This window comes from Balaenoptera musculus, chromosome 8, assembly GCF_009873245.2.
Source record: "Balaenoptera musculus isolate JJ_BM4_2016_0621 chromosome 8, mBalMus1.pri.v3, whole genome shotgun sequence".
In the NCBI taxonomy this organism is placed as follows: Eukaryota; Metazoa; Chordata; class Mammalia; order Artiodactyla; family Balaenopteridae; genus Balaenoptera; species Balaenoptera musculus.
In genome coordinates, this window is record NC_045792.1 from 60,856,840 (window position 1) to 60,878,081 (window position 21,242).

The 21,242-nt window shown below is 36.1% G+C and overlaps 1 protein-coding gene across 2 annotated transcripts; it reads right to left on the bottom strand.

Annotated features, from left to right (window-relative positions):
• Positions 1-1,572: 1,572 nt before the first annotated feature.
• Positions 1,573-20,664, bottom strand: ZNF214 (zinc finger protein 214). Of its 2 annotated transcripts, none has more exons than XM_036862170.1 (5): positions 20,540-20,664; positions 19,978-20,036; positions 19,252-19,340; positions 8,500-8,661; positions 1,573-7,398 (listed from the first exon to the last, which is right to left on the bottom strand). In XM_036862170.1, exons 2-5 carry the CDS (start codon positions 19,992-19,994, stop codon positions 5,708-5,710), a joined length of 1,959 nt encoding a protein of 652 aa, XP_036718065.1. In that variant the 5' UTR covers positions 19,995-20,036; positions 20,540-20,664; the 3' UTR covers positions 1,573-5,707. The 2 variants fall into 2 exon arrangements, with proteins under 2 accessions (XP_036718065.1, XP_036718064.1); XM_036862169.1 differs by having other exon boundaries at positions 20,137-20,630.
• Positions 20,665-21,242: the final 578 nt, after the last annotated feature.

Genomic DNA, 21,242 nt, shown 5'->3' on the forward strand with positions numbered 1-21,242 from the left:
TTATTCGGGACAAAGATTAAAACCACTCTCTGGAATGCCTCCCCTGACTCTTCCCCAAGGTTGGGCTTAACTATCCCCATGGCACAATTTGAGCTTTATATTATCCAGATGAAAAAACCCTAGACGTTTAGGAGTAGCTCAAACCCCAACATGAAGTCATTAATCTGGACAGACTGATTTCACTGTCCCTAAAAGACGATGTACTCAACTACACGTTTTTATAAGCAATTCCTCCTGTCTGTAAACTATTTTGGCCTTTTTACCTATTGAAATTCCATCTAAAGTCCAAGTTTAAAACCGCCTTCTGATATATTCATCATACTCAAAGTATATCCAAAATTTGATTATTTCTCTTGCCTCCACTGCTAACATTATGTTAACACCTTATCTTTCTTAGGCATCACTAAAATACTTTCTAATTGGAATTTCTGCTTTGGCTGTAGCCGCTACCTTCAGTTAATTCTTAACACAGCATTCACAGTGACCCTGTTAAAATTTACAGTTAGACCACGTCTCTTATAATCTTCTAATGGCTTTTTATACTATCTTTAAACTCATTTTTTTTAGTGACTGTGTTTTCCAGTTTTACTCTAGTGGGCACACTGATGAAGTGAAAAATAAATCCAACAATTAAAAAAGCAAACTGAGGACTTCCCTGGTGGCGTAGTGGATGAGACTCTGTGCTCCCAGTGCAGGGGGCCTGGGTTCGATCCCTGGTCAGGGAACTAGATCCCACATGCATGCCGCAACTAAGAGTTCACATGCCACAACTAAGGAGCCCACATGCTGCAACCGAGGAGCCCATGAGCCACAACTAAGGAGTCCGCCTGCCACAACTAAGACCCAGCGCAACCAAATAAATAATTTAAAAAAAAAAAAGGAAACTCCCTCCTACTATCAAAACTCATTGACACCACCTCGTTGTCTTGTCTACTGTATGGCCTCATTACCTCCATTCTTGCTCCTTCTCTTCCCCTCACTCTACAAAATATCCAGTCTCTGGATATCCAGTCACTGTTGTTGAAGTCTTTTCCAAATGGCATACTGTTGTTCCTTTGTTTAAGATTCTTTAATGTCTCTCCATGACCAATAGAAATTTTTTAGCTAGGCACAAGAAGTCCTTCATGATCTGGCCATCCTCTAACCTCACCTTTCGCTTTTATACTTTATAATCCAACAATGTCAAGTACTTGGCTTTGACATTGTTGTCAGGTACTTTGACATTACTTGTAGCTGGTTGTATACATCATGTAATTTCATTATTCCATTTCTCTGCACAAATTATACCTTCTGCCTCCTATCTTTTAACCCAATAACTGAATATAGGAAATCATTATAAAAATTACCTAAAATAATTGAAAACATCATACATAAGTATACTTATGGCAGTTCAATTCATGATATAAAAATTAAAAGTCTAAATACCTGATAATATAGCAATAAATACTATGGTACAGCCACACAATGGAATGTCATGTAATCATTAACATTTTAAATAAGTTGTATGTAAAAAGTTTTTATTTTTTTTTGAAAAAAAGACACCAATAAAAATATTAAAAATACAGAAAAGCATGAAGAACATAAAGATAACCAAAGATCCTCTCAAAGAAACCCACTAATAACATTTTTGTATATATCCAATGTTTTCCCCATGGAAATATCTGTATAAATATAAATAGAATCTTACCCCATGTAGAGTTCTGTATCTTGTGCTTTTAACACCGTAAGTATATTCTTATTATAACATTCTTGGAAAATATAAGTTTTAATGACTGCATAATATTACATCATGTAGATGAACCATAATTTATATGACCTTTTCCCTATTTAGGGGGGAGGGCAGCATAAAAATATTTCAATAAATATCTTGAACATTTATCTGTGTATGTGTTCTAATGTGGTTCAGAATGCTTGGCCCAGACCCACCACTTTCTGGAGAAACCTATTTGAACGTCAGCCCTTACAACCATGTTATATGCCTTATCACTTCATCCCTGGGCATGTCTGAAAGCACCAGAGTGAACATCTGATACAAAGCTAGCCAATCCAAAGGCTTACCAGTAGCCTATAGTTTGGCCTGGCCTCAAAGACTTGTCAGGAGGTAGTAATTATAAGTTGAGCCAATCATCTTCCCCTACTCAGAAATCTAAACAGAGACCCAGAAGTTACAAGTTAGTGGTGGGCAATAAAATTGAAAAAAATATATTCAAGGATGTGGTGGCAATTATAAGCATGCACAGAGTGAGTAAACAGGAGGTCAATTTGTAGGGAGGAGAGGATAACCAAAGAGAAACAAAAGTTCTTGAAAGAGTAGCCTCCTTGTCTAATGGCTTTCTACAGCAAATTCTCATATTGAAGCTTCAGTCCTTGTGTTTTCTTTTTCTTTTTTGGTGAGATTTTAAAACATAATGTTATATAACTCAGTTTTTATATGAAATAACTTAAGTGGATCTCTGTTCTTTGCAAATAGAACTACCCTAATAACACAACAATGTAAAGCAATTATACTCCATTAAAGATGTTTAAAAAAAAAAATGAAGTACCCTAATAGAGTGTAACTCTATTTCCACAGGATATACATCTAGATATGAAATCACTATAGGACAAAGAGTAATAACAATTTTAAGGCTTATAATTGGCCAAATAGCTTTTCCAAAGCATATCAATTTACCCTCAACAAAGGTAGTGTATAAGTATCAATCATTCTGTACTCTCACTGAAAATAGCTATTACAATTTTTGTTAATGATAGTGGTATTTTCATCGCTTTAATCTGTTGACGTCCTTTGCCATTTTTTAAACTAGGTGTCCATCTCTTGTATTAACTTATAAAAGTTCGTAACTATCCTAATCAGGGCAAATATTTTCCCTGTTGTTGTCTTGACTTCCATATGTTCTTAACCTATAAATTTTTTTAATGTGGTCAAATTCCTAGGTATTTTTTCTGAGTTCTTCCATTTCATCAAACTCTCAAAAAATGCATGTGTCTTTTTAACCATGTAAAAACCCACTTTGGTGAATTTTAAACATTTTATGTTTAAAATGGTAGAACCTCCTCTAAAAGAAAAAAAAGAAAGAAAGAAATCTTGTGCTAATCTTGAATGTGAATCAGAAAAGATGGATGGGGTTAACTTGTAGCTTTGTTTTTGATGAACCAGGCTTCATGAAACCATATGGAGGTTCATGGAACACAGCTTGAAAACCTGTGCTTTAATCAATATATATTAGATCAGTATATATGATATAGGTCATGAGACAAAAGCCTAATTTTATTTTTCACAAAAGTTAAATAATTTTCTCAGCACCATTTACTGAGTAATCCTTCTATTCATAAATCTTTTATCATATGTAAAGTATTTAAGCATATGTACTTAATGTTTTATATATATATATATAATCCATATACTGGTTTATTTTTAAGCTATTTAGTAATAACTGAGCATTCTGAACATTTTTTCAAATGTACAATCAAGTTCTCAATATTTTAACTTCAACATATCATTTATTATATGTTAGGGCAATCTCATTAATCTTTCTTATAATTATCTTTGCTCTTCTCCAATATCTATTTTTCTTAAAAGACTTTAGAATACTTTTTTCAATTTCACATCTCATTGGGATTTTGATGAGTTTGGAAATAAATCTATAAATTAAGAACATCCTCTCTATACAAGTCCCCTTTTACTTTCAATTAAATGTTGTTTTTCATTATTTTCATTCTACATTTTTGCTATTTGTTCCTTTTAAAGAAATTTTAGTATTTCAAACCCTTTTTTGCACCCATTGTATTTTTCTGATTATTACAAGAGTTTAGGAAACTATTGGTTTTTATATTATTACCCACCTTAATGGGTTTAATTAGTTCATTTTAAATCAACCTTTAAAAGCATATCGTAGGCATGCTTTTGTTTGCCTAATAAACATTTGCCTATTCTTTTATATCAATAAATCAATATTGAGCAATCAATTGAAAATTGGTCAATTGACCAATATCATTTTGCTTTAATCTTTTCTGTTGTAATAGCATATAAGTAAAATTTTAATTCAATCAAGGGTTTTCAAAACTTTTTAAGGGGAGATTTAACCTATTTTGATAAATTTGATTTCCTCTCATCTTGATCCATGTTCTCTAATTTTTTAGATCATCTTCATGTTGTTTTTGTTTTCTGTCTTTTGCTATAGGGACTGAATATTCTTTGCTTTTATCTTCTCTGTTTTGAAAGAAATATGTTTTTAGTTCTTTTAGTTGCAATTTCTAACTTTGTAAAAAAATATTTAGACCTTTATTTCTAGAGTTGTTAAAGTCAAGAAGAAAATGTCATGAATCCATGCTATTTAAGGTCAGAGATGTAGCACACTTTCTTTTGCTGTCCTTCCCTCATTTGGTTGCCAGATTTAGCAAATAAAAACACAGGGTGCTGTTAAGTTTGAATTTATATGAACAAATAATTTCTTAGTATAAGTTCCATGCAATATTTGGGAAATACTTATACTAAAAAATTATCATTGTATATCTGAAAATCAAACCTAACTGGGTGTCCTGGATTTTATCTGATAACCCTACTTTCCCATCCAGACTTTAACATATAATGTTTTTATACTCAACATTTGTATATTAAATATTTCTTGTACAACTATTTAATATTTTTGAAGTTTTGTAAACAAATTAACAATTATTCAAGACTTAACTGCATGTTTAACTGATTTTAGTGTTTGTTACCAGTTCTTTTACACTATGACTTCCACATTCTTGAGCTCTCTTTAAGAAAGGTACGTATTTGATATGTTTTCTGTTTTCTTGCTTATCTAATTCGTTACCTACAAACGTAAAAGACAATTTAGTTGATAAGATAAACTATGGGCGATAACAGATTTTTCAGTCTCACAATTCTGAAGGTGTTATTCTGTTGTCTTTTGACAATTACTGTTGCAGAGGTCTTTATCCATTTTCCCTCTTTGGTTTTTTAGATAACCAGAATTTTTCCACACCTCCTAGTGTCTGAACCTATGAATAAATGTGGAAAACTGGGAAGGGGAATGGGTGAGAGTGTATTATGGTAACCTCATAGTGCAGCACCCCTGCAACAAAAGGCTGGTTCTTGAGTTTTCTGGGTGACAGAAATAACATCTCTAGGATACCCTATCTTGGATAAGGGTCATACACTGTTTTCCGAATTTACTGGCCCTTTAGTTAATTCTTCAACATTTGAGAACTTGTTGTCTACCAGTTTGAGTTTCAAGTTTTGTGTGTTTTCATTTTTTTTCTGTAGCTTCTTAGGGACTTTACAGGTGAGTCAAGATGCTATTTCATTTATAGCTAGCCAATTTCAATTCAAACCAAAATATAAGAAAATGTTTTGAAGTCAGTGAAAATAGAAAATTGAACATACAGTATGACTTCATGCACATGAAAATGCACAGGAAAAAAGGCTTAGAATGAAACAGGATGAAAAGTTTTCTTCTTGACTCTTCTATATATTTTATAATGACTATGCATAATATTTATTGTAGAAAAAGAAAATACACTTTAATTTAAAATATCCTCCTAAGGATCTCCTCTTGAAGCAAATGATTCTTAGTAGGAATTAGGAGAAACTATAAATGTTCCTTGGGATTATTTGGGTTATTTATAGAATTTTCTTCCCAGCAGCATTTACTGGGCTTAAGGTGAAGCTTTGATTAAAGCTGTTATAACTAAATGAACAGAATTATAAGGTTTTTCTTCTGCGATTACTATGAAGATGTGAATTCTGATCGAACCCCTTATAATACTCATGGCATTTATGAATTTTTTCTCCCATGTGGACTCTTTGATGAATTCGAAGAGCTGAGCTATGGCTGAAACCCTTACCACACTTAGCACATTGATAAGGCTTCTCTCCTGTGTGGACCCTCTGATGAATGTGAAGATTTGAGCTGTGACTAAAGCCCTTTCCACAATCATCACACTTATAGGGTTTTTCTCCTGTATGGACTCTCTGATGAATGAGAAGATGTGAACGCTGACTGAAGCCCTTCCCACACTGTTCACATTTATAGGGTTTCTCTCCAGTATGTACTCTTTGGTGAGTGTGAAGTTTGGAACTCTTGCTGAAGCCCTTCCCACATTCATGACAAGTATAGGGCTTCTCCCCTGTATGGACCCTCTGATGAATGCGAAGATCTGAGCTGTGACTAAAGTCCTTCCCACAGTCATCACATTTGTAAGGCTTCTCTCCTGTATGCACCCTCTGATGGATTTGAAGATTTGAGCGCTGGGTAAAGCCCTTACCACAGTCATCACATTTATAGGACTTTTCTCCCGTGTGGACTAACTGATGAATTCGAAGATTTGAACTCTGACTGAAGCCCTTACCACACTCATCACACTTATATGGTTTTTCTCCTGTGTGGACTCTCTGATGAACATGAAGTACTGAACTCCGACTAAAACTCTTACCACACTGATCACACTTAAAAGGCTTCTCTCCTATGTGAAGTCTCTGGTGAATGTGAAGTAATGAATTTCTACTGAGGTCCTTATCACACTGCAGTCTATAGAGTTTCTCTTCTGTGTGGACTCTTTGATGACAGTGAAGACTGGAGATCTGACTGAAGCTCTTACTACACACATTACATATATAAGGTACCTCCCCTGGGTGGACTCTCTGATGAAAGTGAACACCGAAGCTCTGACTAAAGTTACTGGCAACTTCATCACATCTGTACAGCTTCTTACCTATGTGGATTCTTGGATGTCTGTATACGTCTGATCTCTGAGTGAAGCATGCTGTGCTGATGGAGCATGGATAGAACTTTTCTCCAAGTTGATTTCTCTTGTGAACACACTGTGAGTTCCAATAATAAATTTCTTTACATTTATTACATCCACAGTATTTCTCTTCCACAGAGCCTTTCAGCAGGTCATTTTGGCATATCTCCCCAATGTACTCTGGAAGGGCTTCCTCTCCTGGGATATAAGAATGCTGACCTATGAGCTTCTGTTCTTTTTCCACAGAGAGATTTTTCGTGGATATGCCAACATGGTATCCGCATCCTTGAAAACCACGTGAATCACTCACATAGATTTCTCTACCATCGTCTTCAGTGTGTTTTGTTTCTAAGGATTGACAAGGTATCAACTTCGTATATTTTAAGTTCCTGGGAATTTTGCCTTCAAAAGTCAGTTCATAGTTCCCAAACCCTGGTACTTGTGTGGAGAGTATTAACCATTCTTGATGGTGAGAAAGGTGTTGCTGCTTTAGGTCTTTGGAATCTATACCTTGAACCATTTCCACATAGTTTTGATTATCATATGTCTGAGTGCTGGCATTCCTCCAGCCTTGCCAGCAGGAAAGATGTTCATGTTCAAAATATCTGAATCTTTCTTCTTGGGGTCTGTAGCTCTCTTTCCAGTTTCCTAGAAAAATAAGCAGATAATCCGGTGGTAAGATGAAAGCTGTGCTTAAAAATTTCCAAGTATCTCAATCAACAAGCTCCAGAATTACAGGAATATATGTGTGGGTGCAAGTGGGAAAGAAGTGTTATGACTTAGGCTGCTCCATATTTGGGTGTGGAATTCATTTGTTTGTTCATTCATAGATGTATTCATTCATTCAACAAACATATGTTGAGCATCTACTACTTACCAGGTACTGTTAGAAAAAAAAAAAGAAAGTCTGACTGGTTTCATGGAAATAGTCTTAAAGACTGAGATTTAATTAGATTACTCTATTTGGGACATTATTATAAGAAATAAAATATTGTTTCTATTTTTCTGTTCTAAAATAGTATAGTAGATTGTGGGAAAAAACTCTCTACTTTATCTACATCTTTGGGTGTTCCCCTTACACACTGACTCTAGGCTTAGCTATATAATTCGCTTTGGTCACTGGGACAAAAGTGAGACAAGCAGAGATTCGCAAAGTGCTCGTGCATTGGGGCTTGGCCTCTCTTGCTGGTTTTGAAAGTCCTGTGATCACCACCATGTAAATGAGCCTGGGCTGGCCTCCTTGAAGAGAGATATATGGTCAATACATGCCTGTTATAACACTGATACTGACCAGCTGCCATTCAGGCTGTCCAGTTTCATCTTAGACCATCCAGCCCCAATCAAGTCACTCCATGATAGAAGATCCATCTAACCAACTAGAATCATGAAAAATAAAGTTTGTTTTAAGTCACTAAGTTTGGGGTAGTTTGTTATACAGCAAAAGCTAACTTACAAATAGAACATGAAGAGAGAACAAATCGAGGACTGCACAAAATTATGGGCGGAAATCTGTGCTTTAAGTGTAATCCAGAAAATAAATAAGAATCACAAATACCTATTAATTACATAGCCAAAATGTTTTGGAAGATATCTTGCTTCCTTTATCTTCTATTTGTCATGTGATTTAAGACCCATTTTTGAGAATGTTTCTTCTACCTCAATACAGCACCCTAATAAAGAACCAAAATACTCAACAAAACTGGTCCCAGAAGAAACTAACCTTATTCCCTAAGAGTTGGGATAATTTACCTACTGACATGACATTTGTGTAGTTCTCCCACATGACCTCTCTGTAGAGCTTTTTTTGAGAAGAATCCAAGAATTTCCACTCCTCCCAAGTAAAATTAACAGTCACATCTTCAAATGTTACTGCCATCTGGTCGAAGATCAGGCTTTCCAGGAAGAAGAAATCTAAGTGAGAAGATGGACAAAGAAAAAGACATTCAGCAGGTAACATAAGTGGTAAACCAGAAAGAAAAAGAAATAACTCCAATAATGAAGAAAAACAAGAAAGGTAAGAGGAGACATAATAAGAGGTCAAGTAGTTAAATAATGTATCCAATCATTGAACACCATCACCATCATAAGAAACATTTATATAGCATTTGTCTGCTAACCACTGGGCCAAGTAAGTACTTCACATATATTTCAAGTAATCCTTACAGCAATCCTATGTTGTAGATACTATTATTATCCTCATTTTACACATTAGTAATAATGGTTGAAAAAGATTAATTCCCAAGATCATGGACCTGGAGGTACTGCAGCTAGGACCCAGGTCTACATACTTTGGACCAGAACTATTTGCCAACTGTAACAATATTGCTTCATGTTGCTTATATTATTGCTTCATGATTGATCATTTTAGACTGTTTACTTCCCACTGTGAGATGAGGAATTAAATTACCACCCGTACCTCCACTCCATATCCTCCTATAGCATTATCACTAATTTTCTGGTTAAATCAATAAGCAGTGCTTATATAATTTTGAATATGATTATATACTGTTTTTTTGTGGGGGGGAATTACCTGTTTAATTTTTACTTAATAAATTTACTGTCCTCAATTTTTTGATTGTTCAAAAGGCTTTATATAATCTATTTTATCAAGTGTCTCATCCCCTCGCCCAACCCTTTTATTTTGGAAAAGTCCATCATCCTGCTCCAGTCAGGGCCAACTACTCTTTAGTGCTCCATTTCAAGATCATATGACTCTTCTTCTTTTGTGATTTACTCCATTAATTGGGAGGCACATAACAACATGAGTTCAATCAAGCCTGTGAATGTTAAGCCTATGGCCATCGAAAAAAGCAAAGGTGAGAAACAGACGAGGTTTTCTTCAAAGGAGAATATCCAAACACGGTTACTAGGAAAGATTCCCAAGAATCATTTGAATCACTGTATGACTTAAGTCTTTATTACTATCCCTCATAAGTGGCTGGGTGTAGAATTCGAGAGTGACAAGAATTTTTCTCAAAACTGCTTCACTGTTCATAAGCTTTTGGTGTTGCCAAGACTGATTTAAAGAACAAACTGTAATTCCTTTGTGGGCAACTTTTTCTTTCCTCTCTGGAAATATTTTAGGGTCTTCTTTTGTGGCTGGCCCTCTGCCCCAAATGGTGTATGGATTTGAGCCTCTCTAAAGTTCACAGGGCTCATCAGTTCCTTTCTTGTCTGTATTACCCTGCTGAGTATTCTAGGATGTAACATCTTCAGCCCTATGTAGCTCTTACCACTATTCCTACTGTTGCCATCCAGGTTTTTGTTGAAATTTCTCATTTGCTGACAGCTCTTCGGCTTCATCATTGTAAGTTCATAAATTTCTTGGTTTTTTATTATATATATGCAGTTTTAGAAAGTAGAAGAGATAAATGCATGTATTCTAACTGTCTAAAAATATTTCAGTAGAAAGAATAGATCATAAGTTGGTTATGTGACAAATTCATTTTATTTCTTTGATGACACATTCTCAATTGTAAAGTTCAATTTAAAATGTTCAGTAAATACTAAGAATAAAAGAAATAGTACTTTTGGACTTCCCTGGTGGCACAGTGGTTGGGAGTCCTCCTGCCAGTGCAGGGGACACGGGTTCGAGCCTTGGTCCGGGAGGATCCCACATGCCGCGGAGCAGCTAAACCCACAAGCCACAACTACTGAAGCCCATGCGCCTAGAGCCCGTGCTCCGCAACAAGAGAAGCCACTGCAATGAGAAGCCTGTGCACCACAACGAAGAGTAGCCCCCGCTCACCACAACTAGAGAAAGCCCGCGCGCAGCAACGAAGACCCAATGCAGCCAAAGATAAATAAATAAATAAATTTATATTTAAAAAAAAGGGAGAGATAGTACTTTTAAGGAGATTACAATAAAATGGAAGGAAACTAGACTATCATCATCATCATACAAATATAATCATAGCAGCAGCTAAATATTATCTAGCAGTTATGTGAAGAAGGCTTTGTTATCTCGTTTACCATCACAACAATCCAGTAAGGTATTATCATCAACACTAAAGGAATGAGGAAACTAACATTTAGCAAGATTAAGTAACTTTTACAAGGTCATGTAGTTACAAAGTAGTGGTTTTTAAACCCAGGCCTACCTACTAAGTGAAAGTGAGAAAAGTTAAAAACAACTTGTGAAGGGTTGTAAATCAAGATTTCCACGTACAGCCATATTGTGTTAATACATAAGGGCAAAAGGAAGATGTACTGAAATATTCAAGGAAACAGCTACTGTTTCCCAAATTAAATAAAAATCCACGCCTAAAAAATGAAACGTTAATTAGAAATACGAATTCAAGAATGAGAAAATTCAGTGCTGTTTATTTTTAAATGTTTATAAATGTTAAAAACTATAAAGATAGTAAGTCTACTTTAACACATATGAATGGATAAATCAAATAAGAAAATTGGGATCCTCAGAAGCTGAAAACCTGGTGTCAGTGTAAAAAATAAATGAACTCGCTGGTGCTTCATTTTTTAAAAAGTATGGTAAATAAAACCCAGTCTGTTGTTATTGCTTTTGATTGTCATTTTAACAAAGATTTAGGAATTTATTTTTAAAAATATACTAGAGATTAAGAGCCTAGTTTTTTTTTTTTTTTTACTGAAAGTAAGTTCATAAAAATTATAACAATGCCGAAGTAATATAAGTAAAAATTAAGTCTATCCTCCCCAAATAATTTAAGAAATAACCACTATAGTTTTCACTGTGTCCTTTCGGACCTTTTTTCATACATACATACCCCACTAATGTTTTTTTCATAACACAGACATGATAATTCTGCAGTCTGCTTTTTTCATATAATATATAGTATACAACTTCCCTTTTCAGTACATATAGGCCTATGTTATTCATGGTGACTTTAAAATATGTCCAGAAATTATTTGATACCTTTCCCTTCAAAAGGTGGGACCTAATTCCCCACCCCTTGAATGTGGCCTGGGTTAGGGACTTACTTCTGATGAACAGGAAAAAAAAGCAGAAGGGGAAGCAATGGTATGCAGCTTTCAAGACTAGCTCATAAAAGGCACTGCAGCTTCCTCCATGCTTTTTTTCTTGGATCAGTCACTCTGGGAGAAGCTATCTAACACACTGTATGAATAGTTAGGCAGCCCTGTAGAGAGGCCCATGTGGTGAGGAACTGAGGCCTTCTGTCCTCAGTGAGAAATGAGGCATCTGCCAACAGCCATGTGAGTGAACCATCTTAGAAGTGGATCCTCCAGCCCCAGTGAAGGTTTCCAATGAACTGTAGTCCTGCTGACAACTTGACTGCAACCTCGTGTGAAACCCTGAGCCAGAACCACACTGCTATACTGTTCCCAGATTCCTGACCCTTAGAAACTGAGATAATACATGTTTGTTATTTTAAGCTACTACATATAATTTATTATGCAGAAGTAGATGGTTAATGTATTGTTGTAAAAGTTGCATAGCATTTCATGTTATGATGTTCCAAAATTTAACTGTTCCCATACTGATGAAGATTATTTCCAGTTTTCTGGCTATCATAATACAGCAGTGAACAACTCTCTTAAATACATCATTGAACACTCGTAATATTTCTAGAAGATACATTTCCAGAATTAGAACCACCAGGCATGTGCATTTCAGTCTACTAAAAAAAACACTGTAAAACTTTGAAAATATTTTTAAAAATCTGTTACAAATATTTTCCCCCACTAGAAAGTTAAAAGCGGAATACCTACATTCAAAATTAGTAGGTACAAGTCTATAGAGGAAAAAAAGAATTATAGAAAGCATAAATTAAGATGGCAAGTAAAATTATTAATAGACAAAAGGATACTAAAACAGTTTTAAAATATAGAGGCATATTGCTTAGAAGAGACACTCCAAACTACTGAATTCTAGAAGATTAAAAATGAAAAGACAGGCTAATCTATAACAGAAAAATGTAGACAAAAATAAAGTAGGTTTTGCAATATTAATATTACATAAGGTAAAATCAAAGGAAAAAGTATTACCCTAGATTAACAGAGTAATTTTATAAGAAATGAAATTATTGCTCTTGGTGTACCACCCATCAGAATTAAGATTTTGTCAGAATTGCTCCAAGACTGTATATCAGAAGGTGGGGGGGTGAGGGGAGATGGGGACCATATGATAGCAAAAATAACAGTAATTATAATAAATGTGAATAGCTTAATCTCACAGATTAAAAGACACAGATTTGTAGGTTAAAAAAATAAGATTCAACATGTGGTTTAGAAGAGACACACTAAAAAGAAAAAAAACATAGGAATAAAAGGATGGAAAAACATATTCCACACAAATATGAACCAAAAGAAGGCTGTAATAACAAACTTAACTTCAGCTGAGATAAAATTTATGGCAAAAAATTTGTAACTATGTGTGGTGATGGATGTTAACTAGATGTATTGTGGTGATCATTTTACAATGTATACAAATATAGAATCATGTTGTATACCTGAAACTAATATGTCAGTTATATCCCAATAAAAAATTTATGGCAAAAATATAAGGGACAAAAACACAGTTTTTTTTCTGTATTAGTAAATAAATAGTAAGACCAAAAAATATCCATTATAATTAAACTGCACCCACAAATAAAATTTCAAAATGTATTAAGTAACAACTATCGTAAGTTTAAGGAGATATAATATATACACCATTGATTGTAATTATAGATATTAATACAATCCTCTCAGAAAATGACAGATCAAGCAAAACCAAAGAACTCAACAATATAAAGACTAAACAGTACAATTAATACTAGAGTTATTTTATCTGTGTTGAATTCTATACTCCCAAAACACTAAATACACATTATTTTCATGAACCCACAGTACTGTTACAAGATTGACCATGTATTGGTCTATAAAAGAAATCTCAATAAATTCCAAATTATCAACATAATGCAGAATACATTCTCTAGGTACAAGGTAATAAAATTAGGAACTATTAACAATGGAATTTAAAAATCCACACTTCTGGAACCCAAGTAACATATTAAATAGCCCTTAAATTTAAAAGGAAAATATAATGATAATTAAGAAAATTTGAATTGAATAATAATAATTACACATCAAAATTTTCAAGACCCAGATAAATAAGTACTAAAAGGAAATAAGAATGGCTACATATAATCAACCTAAGCATTCAACTCAGAAACTCAGAAAACAAAAACCCTCCCCCTCTAAAAAAAAGAGCAAACTTCAAAAAAGAAGGATAAAGCTGAAAGTCAGAGGCAATAAACAAATAGATGATGTGGAAATGCATAAAGCCAAAAGATGCTCTTAAAAATTTAATAAGTCAGATCTCTGCAAGTCTAATTTTTTTTTGAAAAGATGATTATAAACAAAATTCTGGACAAAATGAGGAAATAACCACAGACATAAGACTTAAAATACAAGAGCATTATGAACTATATGCAAATACACTTGAACATCTATATAAAAGGACAAATTCCTAGTAAAGTACACAATGCCAATATAAAATGCCAAAATAGATTTTAAGAGTAATATAAAATTACAGACCAGTAAGTATTAAAGGAAACTGAAATGGCAGCCAAGATTCTTTCTCCCTCCCCCAAAATCAAAGGCCCAAAGAGTTTTACAGTTGAGTTCTAGCAAATGTTCAATTAACAGTTAATTACTATTACAATCAAATTGTTTTAGAAAATAGAAGGTGAAAATTACTAGCTCATTATATGGCCAGTGTAATATTGATTACAAGACCTGGTAAGAACAATACAAAAGAAAACTATAGGCCCATTTTTAAGTTTGATAGATATGTAAAAAATCCTAAATAGATATTAGCTAATTGAATTCAGATATGTATGAAAAAATGATAAAGCATAATTTATAACAGGAATGGAGGACAGTTCAACATGAGAAAATTAATCAACATAATTCACTATACTAATAGACTACAGAAGAAAACCACAATTATCTCAACTGATGCAGAAAAATTGTGTGATAAAGATCATAATGTTCACTGCCTATAAAGGTCTTAAAAAAACTTTTAGCCAACTAGAAATAAAAAGAAACTACCTAAATTGGTAAAGGTTATATATTGATACTAAGAATCTACATCAAACATTAAGTTTAATGGAGAAATTTTATATGTATTCCCTTTATGATGGTAACAAGATAAGAATGCCCACCATCACCACTGCTTTCAAAGTAGTACTAAGGGTTCTGACAAATACTATAAGAAAAGAAAAAGAAATAAGAAGCATAAGGATTAGAAGAAAAAACATAAAATGTCATTATTTGCATATGTTATGGCAATCTACCTAGAAAAACAAGAGTATGTGGATAAACCATAAACTGATGAAAAAGCTCAGCAAAATTACCAGACACAATAAAGCAAAAGCATCACGGTATCAGCAATCAACTACCAGAAAACAAGATATCATTCACAACAGCAAAAAAACCCAAAAAACCAAAAAAACAACTATCTTATAAAAAGATAGTTTTATCTTTGAAGACAACTTTCAAATTCCAATAAAGTAGAAAAAAGATTATCTGAATAAAGGGAGAAGCATGCCTCCATGTTCTTGGATGAGATGACTCAAATTCAATATACCTCCAGTCAAATTTCTAGCTGGATTTTTTGAGGAACATGATATACTTTTTTTCCCTAAAATTTATAGGGAGGGAAAAGAAGTCCATAAAGACTTAAGTAAACCAAGCAGGAAGACTTGTTCTACTAGATACTGACATACCACCAAACTACAATAGTAAAATCAGAACAAATAGACCAGTAGAACAGAATTGAGGACTCAGAGCCTAAGCAATGTACTTGTTTATATATGAAAACTTACTAACAATAAAGATGGCATTAAAAATCAAAGAAAAAAGAATGGATTATTTATACTAGATGGTGGTGTGAAACTGATTAACTATATGAGAAAAAATAAAGCTGGATTCCAACTTGATATCATATACAATGGGACACTAGATGGATTAAACACTTAAATGTTAAAGGGAGAGTTATAGAGTTAGTAAAAGAAAATGTTAGGATTGAAAAACATTTACCATTGTTAAATGAATCCAAGGACCAGTTCTTTGGGGGGAAAATATTAACAATAAAATAAATCAATCCCTGACTAGCTATAAAAGAAAAGAAAAAAGGGTGGGCACAAACAGAAAAAAGTTAGAAATGAGATTAGTGAAAAAGCAACAGATAAAAATTTAATTGAACATTAGGTGGGCACTTTCCACCATTCTTTAGAACATAAATCTGAAAATCTGAATGGGAAATGTATTTTTTCCTAGAAAACCATTTGATATAGCCCCAAGAAAAGGGAAAAATCCTGAACAGATCAGATATTTTGAAAGAAACTGGTCAAGTTATCAAAGAAATATGACCTTCACAATAACAACCCAAAAGTTTCCTTAAATGAATTCTTTCAGATTTGCAAAGAACAGATTATGTGATTCTATTAAACTATTCCAAGGCATATAAAAGAATTATCAAAAATTTTAAGAAACTCAGGAAAATACTGAGACAGCAAAATCAGAAAACTACAGATCTATATTACTAATGAATATTGACATAAACTTCAGAAATAAAGTAATATATAAGGCCAATAAAATGCAGCAACACCTGTATTTATAATCTACTGCCACACAACTAGTTACTTCAAAACTGAGTGGCTTAAAACAATAATTATTATCTTTCATGGTTTCTCTGGGTCAGAAATTCAGGGGTAGCTTGGCTGGGCAGTTCTGGTTTGGACCTCTCATGAGAGTGATGTTGAGCTGTCAGCTAGCGCTGCAGTCACCTAAAAGGCTTGACTGGGCTGGAGGATTCACTCCCAGGGTGGCTCACTCACATGGCTGGCAGGTTGGTTGTGATTGTTGATGGAAGGTGGAAGGTCTCAGTTTCTTTCTACTTGGTCCTTTCATGTGGCCTGGGCTACCTATCAACATGGTGGCAAGTTTCTTGAGAGAGACAGGCAAGCAAAAGCTGCATCCTATTAATGACTTAGCCTGGGAAGTCACATAGCATCACTTCTGCTGTACTCCATTGGCTGAGGCAAACACATGCCCCCAGCCAGATTTGAGAAAAGGGGACACAGATGACACCTTTCGGTGGTAAGAGTGAAAGTCACATTGTAAGAAGAACATGAAGGATAGGATGAATTATAGGTATGACTATCTTTGGAAAACGTGATCTGCTATAATACCAAAGTATATTATAGCATGATGAAATGGTGGCTAATTCCAAAAGGCAAAGGAAGGTTCATAAGAGAAAATCTATTAACTATAAGCCATCATAATAATGTCAAATAAGAAAAGCCATATAATTATTTTAATCAATGCCCAAAAGATCTCTCTTAAAATTCCACAAATGGGACCTAATGAAACTTAAAAGCTTTTGCACAGCAAAGGAAACCATAAACAAGACGAAAAGACAACCCTCAGAATGGGAGAAAATATTTGCAAATGAAGCAACTGACAAAGGATGAATCTCCAAAACATACAAGCAACTCATGCAGCTCAATATCAAAAAAACAAACAACCCAATCCAAAAATGGGCAGAAGACCTAAATAGACATTTCTCCAAAGAAAATACACAGATTGCCAACAAACACATGAACGGATGCTCAACATCATTCATCATTAGAGAAATGCAAATCAAAACTACAATGAGATATGATCTCACACCGGTCAGAATGGCCATCATCAAAAAATCTGCAAACAATAAATGCTGAAGAGGGTGTGGAGAAAAGAGAACCCTCTTGCACTGTTGGTGGGAATGTAAATTGATACAGCCACTATGGAGAACAGTATGGAGGTTCCCTAAAAAACTAAAAATAGAACTACCATATGACCCAGCAATCCCACTATTGGCTTATACCCTGAGAAAACCATAATTCAAAAAGAGTCATATACCAAAATGTTCATTGCAGCTCTATTTACAATAGCCAGGACATGGAAGCAACCTAAGTGTCCATCAACAGATGAATGGATAAAGAAGATGTGGCAAATATATACAATGGAATATTACTCAGCCACAAAAAGGAATGAAACTGAGTTATTTGTAGTGAGGTGGATGGACCTAGAGACTGTCATACAGAGTGAAGTAAGTCAGAAAGAGAAAAACAAATACCGTATGCTAACATATATATGGAATCTAAAAAAAAAAAAAGAAAACAGTCAGAAGAACCTAGGGGCAAGACTGGAATAAATATGCAGACTTACTAGAGAATGGACTTGAGGACATGGGGAGGGGGAAGGGTAAGCTGGGACGAAGTGAGACAGTGGCATGGATATATATACACTACCAAATGTAAAATAGATAGCTAGTGGGAAGCAGCCGCATAGCACAGGGAGATCAGCTCGGTGCTTTGTGACCACCTAGAGGGGTGGGATAGGGAGGGTGGGGTGGAGGGAGAAGCAAGAGGGAAGAGATATGGGGACGTATGTATATGTATAACTGATTCACTTTGTTATAAAGCAGAAACTGACACACCATTGTAAAGCAATTATACTCTAATAAAGATGTTAAAAAAAAAAACAACTCATGCTATCCAAACATACTTGGAAAAATGTCCACTTCATATGTTAAATGAAAAAATTAAACATATAACAGCCATTCATACATTCAACAAATATTCATTGAGTGCTCACTATATGCCAGGCATAGTTCTATATACTAGGAACTTTCCCTGCCCTCATGGAGCCTATCTGTCATGATTCAAATTTTTTTTATATATACTAATCTCTTTATATATGTATCTTAAATTTATGTTTGCATATTTGTACATATGTGTATGTGTATGTATGCATACATACTAGTATTTGTATGGATTAGTGAGTATGTATGTATATTAAGTATTAAATAAAAGACTCTAAATATTGATAAATACATCAAAATGTCAATAATGGCTGTCTCTGGTTGATGTGCCGTGGACTCTGAGTGGTACACAAGAATAAGTAACCAGTTAAACATTAATTGCCCTCCAGAGTATGGCCTTACCTTATACATTCATACTTACGTCTCTACTGCAACTAGCCCAGTTTCCTTATTTGTCCCTTTATATTCTGCCTGAGACTAAATGATGGTCTTCCTGTCTGGAAAGATATCTTCCAATTCATAGTAATTATTCAAATCTGAGTTCCTGTTCCTGTCTTTTACTTAAAAGTGCCACTCATTCCAGCACTGTTTAATGTATAATAACTTTAGAAATTCTTATTAACCTCAGTGGTTTGTTTCTCCAAGGTTAAGGAAAGACATTTTTGTATTCATTCATCTCGGGTCATCAAAAACAGTATGAATTATATAGTAGGCTTGAATGACTGGCTGAGTGAATGAGTAATTGCTGGGAAAAGACACTGGGCAGGAGGCAGGGGCTTGCTGCATAGGAGGCTTGAAAGCTTCTCAGGCAAAGAGGAATATGTTCTATTCAGTCTGGTCCATCCATCCCCGTGGCCACCTCCACTACTCCCACTATCCATGGAGAAGTCTGGGGCATTTTATAAATGAGAAAGGACAATCCGACTCACCTGGGATCAGACTGTGAGGGAAACAGTGAACATTCCTTCCTCCTTCGTGCTCCTTTTTGGGGGAAGGGTGGAGTGTTGAGAAGGCTGAGCTGAGGGAGAAGAAAGGAGGAATGAACGACAGGGCATGACTTGAAATTCCCAAACTCACTACAATCCCCACGTACTAACTGAGTGTGACCCCCCAAATCTCCCAGACAGAGGTCAGAAAGAGCCCAAGAACATTTCTGTTCCCTTTCAAGCACCCGAAAGGAGAGCTGTACGAACTGGCACTCAGGACCTTATTTCTGACCATTTAGAAAAGTACAATTCTAGTTTGGGCATGAAAACACAGAATTTGATCTCACAGTTTAGTCCCTCCAGGAATGCAGATGCTTTCTATGTAATTTAACCTCTCTGAGCCTCAAAATTTTCCTAGTTTATTATTAACAAGAACAATTTTTTAAAAAGATTGGAAAAACAACAGCACACTTAAATAGTTCTTTCTAAAAGTATATTTTTAAAATCTTGTTCAATCAGTTAAGTAGAAAGGTAAATTCCATCACCCTCTCCTACTTCTTACAACATAAATACTGGATTTACTATTAGATCAGAGTACAGAGTCTCAGCAAAAGATCCCAGATCTAGGGCCCCCAGGACACGGTAATAGTCTCAACTCTGTCACCAACCACTTGTAGAACTTCGAAAAAGACCAAACTTCTAGACCTCGTAGGGCCTCACTTTCCTCACCTGCAAAATGGGGGCATGAGTCTTTGCCACCCTGGTCCTCCCTTTGTGATCACAGGTCCCTGTGGAAAATGATAAACAGTTAAGAGCCCTCTTTCCCTAGAGAGAAAAATGCTTCATGGTGTCTCAGGAGCAGGACAGGTTTGGGCTCCCACTACGCACCAAGGGCCGCCAGAGTTTGTACATCTGAAGCTCCGGGTTCAGACGTACAAACGGTTCTCGCGGAGCTGGATCCCGGCGGCCTCGGCTCCTGTCGCGGAAACACGCGCGGCCTCCGTTCCACATCCAGGCCTCCGTTCCCCAACCAGACCTCCGCCCCAGCACCTCTCGGCCCCAAGCACCCCGGCCCCAGGGCCCAAGCTGCCTGTGCCTCCTCTCTCCTTCCCCTTCTTCAGTTTAAACGTGGGGCGGGCGGCTGTGAAGACACCTACACTGGTGTCCGAGATTTCTAAGCCGGAGCGGCTTCTCGGCCCCGGCCCTCCCTCTTCTGCCTCTCTTCCTGCCACAGCTCTCCCCGCCCTTGTCCGCTTCTGGCTCGGTGCTCCCGAGAGTCCGCGTCACTTACGGAGCCTCTGGAGGGGGACGGGGACCGGCCCAAATACTCGTCTAAATAAACAATGGCCGCAGCCCCGCTTGACCAAAACCGAAGCCCCAGGCCTCGGAGTAGACACTCGGAGCGTTCCCATGGAGACGGGAGGAGGCGGGGCGGGAAAGGAAAACGCCGGAGGACGTGGCTCCTGATTGGCCAGAAAGAACGAGGTGAGACCTGGCCTTAAACCATCAGCGTTCTGGGGGTGGGAGGACTGTGTACTATGGCACTCTGAACCGAGAATGGGGCTGAGCCCCCAAGATACTAACGTTAATGGGACAGTTCTAGGTGTTTTTAGGGCCCCTGGGAAGGGGGGGCAGGGCTGGGGATTCGGGGAAACAGTCACCCTGGGGGGCGAGGGGTGGTAACGCCTGCTGTCTCGCGCACTCGGCGGAATGGGCAACCCACTAGCTCTGGCTGTAGCGTCGTCTCTAAATTCGAGTCACACAGCCGCGAAGAGAGCTTTTCAAATTTCGTTTTATGGGGACCCGCTTCTCTTCTGGTAACTCGCTGGTCGGGTGGGGCTTTCCTCCCTGCTCTCTTCCTGCCAAGACCTAGGCTTCTCTGCTACCATCATTTTCTCTCACCTGGATTATTGTTAATAGCCTATTAACTGGTCCCTCGCTTCTGCTATTGCTACTTAAATCCCCTTCATGAGGATCCTGGATGATTCTCTCAA

What these genes read in the sequence shown, in the direction of transcription:
- ZNF214 (XM_036862169.1), bottom strand. Translation starts at nt 20,259, where the DNA reads ATGTGGAACGGAGGCCGCGCGTGTTTCCGCGACAGGAGCCGAGGCCGC. An exon ending in ACAAACTCTGGCGGCCCTTG is followed by an intron (nt 20,037 to 20,136) that starts GTGCGTAGTGGG and finishes CATTTTCCACAG; the next exon opens with GGACCTGTGATCACAAAGGG. An exon ending in CTCATGCCCCCATTTTGCAG is followed by an intron (nt 19,341 to 19,977) that starts GTGAGGAAAGTG and finishes CTTCTCCCTCAG; the next exon opens with CTCAGCCTTCTCAACACTCC.